Below are 6,000 nucleotides of genomic sequence, written 5' to 3' on the forward strand. Positions count from 1 at the left end.
CAAGTTACAGTTTGGACTTAACTTGGCATGAAAATCTATGGCTAGACTTGAAAATGGCTGTCTAGCAATGATCAACAACCAACTTAACATAGCCAGGTGTGCAAAGCTCTTAGAAACTTACCCAGAAAGACTCACAGCTGTAATCGAGGCCACCGATTGTTTCTAACATCTATTGACTCATGGGTTGTGAATAATTATGTAAATTAAATCATTCTGTATTTCATTTTGAGAAAATTTCCCCAAAATTCTTAAAACATGTTTTCAAATCAAATACAATCAAATGTATTTATAAAGCAAATTGTATTTATATAGCCCTTCTTACATCAGCTGATATCTCAAAGTGCTGTAAAGAAACTCAGCCTAAAACCCCTAAACAGCAAGCAATGCAGGTGTAGAAGCACGGTGGCTTGGAAGAACTCCCTAGAAAGTCCAAAACCTAGGAAGAAACCTAGAGGAACAAGGCTATGTGGGGTGGCCAGTCCTCTTCTGGCTGTGCCGGATGGAGATTATAACAGAACATGGCCAAGATGTTCAAATGTTCATAAATGACCAGCATGGTCCAATAATAATAAGGCAGAACAGTTGAAACTGGAGCAGCAGCACGGCCAGGTGGACTGGGGACAGCAAGGAGTCATCATGTCAGGTAGTCCTGAGGCATGGTCCTAGGGCTCAGGTCCTCCGAGAGAGAGAAAGAGAGAGAGAATTAGAGAGAGCACACTTAAATTCACACAGGACACCGAATAGGACAGGAGAAGTACTCCAGATATAACAAACTGACCCTAGCCATAAATACTGGAGGCTGAGACAGGAGGGGTCAGGAGACACTGTGGCTCCATCCGAGGACACCCCATGGACAGGGCCAAACAGGAAGGATATAACCCCACCCACTTTGCCAAAGCACAGCCCAGACCACTAGAGGGATTTCTTCAACCACCAACTTACCATCCTGAGACAAGGCCGAGTATAGCCCACAAAGATCTCCGCAACGGCACAACCCAAGGGGTTCACTTTGTCATTATGGGATGGGTATGAAATACATTCTGTGTCTGAGGGACAAATGCCTGCTTTGGAATCCCATCCCTTTTTTTATTGCATTCTGGGAAAAATATACACCCATTGTTACAGAACATTTTAAAATGACATCAAAACAGGTGCTTATTGTAATCAATGATCTAAATAAACAGTGAAAGCAGTTTCTCCACTGGCCTCGTGGGGGTAAAATAAGTACTGCAACATAACATTAAGATGCTCAATTAGGTTTGTGTTCGGTAGCACTGGTCCAACTCATTTCAGACAGCCTACTACTCTGAGGGAGAGACACAGACACAGACTACTACTCTGTGGAGAGAGAGAGAGAGAGAGACACAGACAGACTACTAGAGATAGAGAGAGCGAGAGAGACACACACAGACAGACAGACTACTACTCTGTGGAGAGAGAGAGACACACATACAGACAGACAGACAACTACTCTGTAGAGCGAGAGAGAGAGACACATACAGACAGACAGACAGACAACTACTCTGTAGAGCGAGAGAGAGAGAGAGAGAGAGAGAGAGAGACAGACAGTATGACTGATGCTTATGCAACCTGTTGAAATACCCAACTTGACTTTTATGTTAGAAAGCCAACAGGAGACGCGCTTGAACAGAGATGAGGGACGGAAGAGGAGGCTTTAGTGGTGGGATAGATGCAGCTCCTAGAGGGGAGGAAGAGAGGCTTTAGTGGTGGGATAGATGCAGCTCCTAGAGGGGAGGAAGAGGAGGCTTTAGTGGTGGGATAGATGCAGCTCCTGGAGGGGAGGAAGAGGAGGCTTTAGTGGTGGGATAGATGCAGCTCCTAGAGGGGAGGAAGAGGAGGCTTTAGTGGTGGAATAGATGCAGCTCCTAGAGGGGAGGAAGAGAGGCTTTAGTGGTGGGATGGATGCAGCTCCTAGAGGGGAGGAAGAGGAGACTTTAGTGGTGGAATAGATGCAGCTCCTAGAGGGGAGGAAGAGAGGCTTTAGTGGTGGGATAGATGCAGCTCCTAGAGGGGAGGAAGAGGAGGCTTTAGTGGTGGGATAGATGCAGCTCCTGGAGGGAAGGAAGAGGAGGCTTTAGTGGTGGGATAGATGCAGCTCCTGGAGGGAAGGAAGAGAGGCTTTAGTGGTGGGATAGATGCAGCTCCTGGAGGGGAGGAAGAGAGGCTTTAGTGGTGGGATAGATGCAGCTCCTGGAGGGGAGGAAGAGAGGCTTTAGTGGTGGGATAGATGCAGCTCCTGGAGGGAAGGAAGAGGAGGCTTTAGTGGTGGGATAGATGCAGCTCCTAGAGGGGAGGAAGAGAGGCTTTAGTGGTGGGATAGATGCAGCTCCTAGAGGGGAGGAAGGGGAGGCTTTAGTGGTGGGATAGATGCAGCTCCTGGAGGGGAGGAAGAGGAGGCTTTAGTGGTGGGATAGATGCAGCTCCTAGAGGGGAGGAAGGGGAGGCTTTAGTGGTGGGATATATGCAGCTCCTGGAGGGGAGGAAGAGGAGGCTTTAGTGGTGGGATAGATGCAGCTCCTGGAGATGGGAGGGACGAGGGAGACTAGTAACTTGTTCACTCCTTGCAGGCTCTAAGACAGCCCTTAGTGACAGAGCCCAGTTATGTTGCACACCAAACACAAAAATAACTGAGACAGAACTGCTGTTGTGGAAATATCCGATCTGCTCTGGCGTTGTGTAGGGTCTAGACAGCTGGTTTTACCACCGGTTACTGTGTTATTTCACCTCAACCGTGATGTCATATTGAACTCCGGAAGCACCACAGACGTTGTCGTTCGTGGTTTCCAATAACTTGTTGCTGATGGTAACGTCTGTGATGATGGTTATGGTGATGGACAGGTTACTGTAAGGCACTTTGTAAAAAACTATAGAACTAATTCTGATTGATCTTTATCTTCCTCCCGCTCTCTTGTCTTCCTCACAGTTCCTGCGGCATCAGAGGGATGTCCTGCCAGTCTGGATGCATCTCACGATGGCTCTCTATGGCTTCCTGTTTAACAGAGGGCCCCCTGCCATACCCCGTCTGAGAGGACAGGAGAGATGAGGGAGTACCTCGCACACAAAAAACCCTCCACCTGTCTCGGAGGGCCTCCCTCCCCCGGCCTCATTTTGCCCCCCCCCCCCTGACCAAAACGAGGGACCAGACTTTTAGATGTATGATGGGACACGGGGTTTGGATTCCTTTTTAGGTTGTTTTTTAAATCAAAGAAGAAGAAGAGAAGAACTGGTTCCTGCTGGATGGAGACTAGAATCGTCTCTCCATCTCTCTCACTCTCTCTCTCAGCCATGCTGTTAGAAGACAGATATTTTCTAAAATAATTGTAAAATATAAAACAATTATTATTATTATTTTTTATATAGATGAGAGAGGTCCCTTCAAGAGAAGACTTTATGGACACTTTATGGTGAACTTCTACTCACTCACTCACTCTACCACGAACTTGACAAACTTCCAATGTATTTTCTGAACTTGCAAAACTCCACGTATCTCGATGTTTCACACTGGTCTATATTTAAAAGGGAAAAAAATGGTTGTGATTTAATGACTCTGGTGGTGGGGTCGTCAAGACGAGCGCTGTCACTATACGTGACTTGACGATCTCTGGTGTAGATTGAGCTGCGTTGTTTTATCCTATGTCTGTGCCGTCCACCAGCAATTCAGTCTGAAGTGGTTTTAAGATTCAGTCTGAATGAGATCAAGATTCAGTCTGAATGAGATGAATGACAGGTCTGTTTTTTTATTTAAATTATCAACAGGATGAATGCATGTATAATTTAACATATGTGTTCTTAAAGATCCTAAGATTATATAGGTCTGTCAAAGTTGAGGACAACTTTTTGATAAACTCTGATTGGATTTTCAGGATTTCTTTACCTGGCAGGATCGACAATCACAAACAACAGACCCTGTGACGATACAAATGGTGGTCTCTTGTTGCCCTGGGGGGGGGGGGGTTGTACAATCAACGATTGGAGCAATACTCTATAGATGAACCCGTTTGGAAGGCACTAAAGAAACCTTAGGAATCTAATTGCAGTTACAATCCAATTTGTATGCCCGGGACAATGTACTGTATATCTAATAATGCAATCAATCAATCAATCAATCAATCAATCAATCAATGATGCTTAATGAAGGCTAGATTTGATGACATCACTCAGTTCCATCGAAAGAGATGTGACCTCCTCACTCTTTATAACTCTTATCTTAGCCTGAATCCGTTTGGCATCGACACAGGTTTTATGAAATAGACAATGAAAATGTATTCCTGTGTTGGTATGGCTCAATATGTTCAACAGAGGAACGAATGCACACAGAGCTGTCTCGGTACTGAAGGGTTGAGTCCTATATGACAACTGTCCCATTTTTTTTTTTTTTTTTCCCAGAAAGGTTTTGTACAAAGTTGTTTTTTAATTTAACAATACACACTGATACCGTGCCACCATTGGTCTTTATTGGGGGAGGGGGCTCAGTTCTAGTGAGTCCTCACCTCCACCATGTCTGCTCCTAAAGTCCAATAGGATCCAATATGTAAGCGTTTTGATATGAAACCAACCAATGAGTGAACAGGTTCTTATTCGAGTACATTTTCAAAAGTGGTTTTAAAAATGATGATATCAACAGAAGACAGGATTTTGTAATCTAATGTAAAAAAAAAAAGTTTAAAAAAAAAAGACAATTATAATATGAATGTAATTAAATGAAGACTTTGATGGGTTAAATCTTGTTTTTTTATGTTGTCTTTTTCAGGGAGTAGTTGCTGAGTCATTCAAGGCCTTCCTTAAATGAGTGTTTCTGTTCTACATTAACATGATGCGCATATGCAAATTCCTAATGAGAATAACAAGCTTTGCGTGCGTTTTGTACTGTTGATTCTAGAACACCCTTCTTCCCACATGACGTCATCCGATCAACAGACTTTCTGTTCCGCTACGTCCCAAATGGCACCTTGTACCCTACGGGTATATAGTGTTCCACTTTTTAACCAGAGCCAATAGTGTATCATTCGGGATGCATCTGTGTTCTTTGATGGTTATCTGTGATGTCATTGACAGAAGGTTAAAATGTCCGATTTCACCACAGACGCTGTTCTGTTTTTTGACATTTCACAATACATTTGAATATTTAAAACACCTCGAAACAAGCAACATGACAAGACCAGGGAAAGAGAACGTTTTGAGCCCTTTGGCTCAGAGCCATCTATCTCTCTCTCAGCCATCTCTCTCTCTCTCTCAGCCATCTCTCTCTCTCTCTCTCTCTCAGCCATCTATCTCTCTCTCTCAGCCATCTATCTCTCTCTCTCAGCCATCTCTCTCTCTCTCTCAGCCATCTATCTCTCTCTCTCTCTCAGCCATCTATCTCTCTCTCTCTCAGCCATCTATCTCTCTCTCTCTCAGCCATCTCTCTCTCTCTCTCTCAGCCATCTCTCTCTCTCTCTCTCAGCCATCTATCTCTCTCTCTCTCTCAGCCATCTATCTCTCTCTCTCAGCCATCTATCTCTCTCTCTCAGCCATCTATCTCTCTCTCTCAGCCATCTATCTCTCTCTCTCAGCCATCTATCTCTCTCTCTCTCAGCCATCTCTCTCAGCCATCTATCTCTCTCTCTCTCAGCCATCTATCACTCTCTCTCTCAGCCATCTATCTCTCTCAGCCATCTCTCTCTCTCAGCCATCTATCTCTCTCTCTCTCTCAGCCATCTATCTCTCTCTCTCTCTCTCAGCCATCTATCTCTCTCTCTCTCTCTCTCTCTCTCTCTCTCTCTCTCTCTCTCTCTCTCTCTCTCTCTCTCTCTCTCTCTCTCTCTCTCTCTCAGCCATCTATCTCTCTCTCTCTCTCAGCCATCTATCTCTCTCTCTCTCTCAGCCATCTATCTCTCTCTCTCTCTCTCTCTCTCTCTCTCAGCCATCTATCTCTCTCTCTCTCTCTCTCTCTCTCTCAGCCATCTATCTCTCTCTCTCAGCCATCTATCTCTCTCTCTC

The 6,000-nt window shown here is 44.8% G+C and overlaps 1 protein-coding gene across 1 annotated transcript in view; it reads left to right on the forward strand.

Moving 5' to 3' along the window:
- LOC123990477 overlaps nt 1-5,339 on the forward strand; it is a 29,293-nt gene extending 23,954 nt beyond the window's left edge. Inside the window, exon 4 of the mRNA XM_046291023.1 lies at nt 2,945-5,339. Coding sequence (XP_046146979.1) covers nt 2,945-3,064 — 120 coding nt within the window. The 3' untranslated portion in view covers nt 3,065-5,339. The remainder of the gene's footprint in view (nt 1-2,944) is intronic.
- Nucleotides 5,340-6,000: the final 661 nt, after the last annotated feature.

The sequence above is a fragment of the Oncorhynchus gorbuscha genome, linkage group LG12 (assembly GCF_021184085.1).
Source record: "Oncorhynchus gorbuscha isolate QuinsamMale2020 ecotype Even-year linkage group LG12, OgorEven_v1.0, whole genome shotgun sequence".
In the NCBI taxonomy this organism is placed as follows: Eukaryota; Metazoa; Chordata; class Actinopteri; order Salmoniformes; family Salmonidae; genus Oncorhynchus; species Oncorhynchus gorbuscha.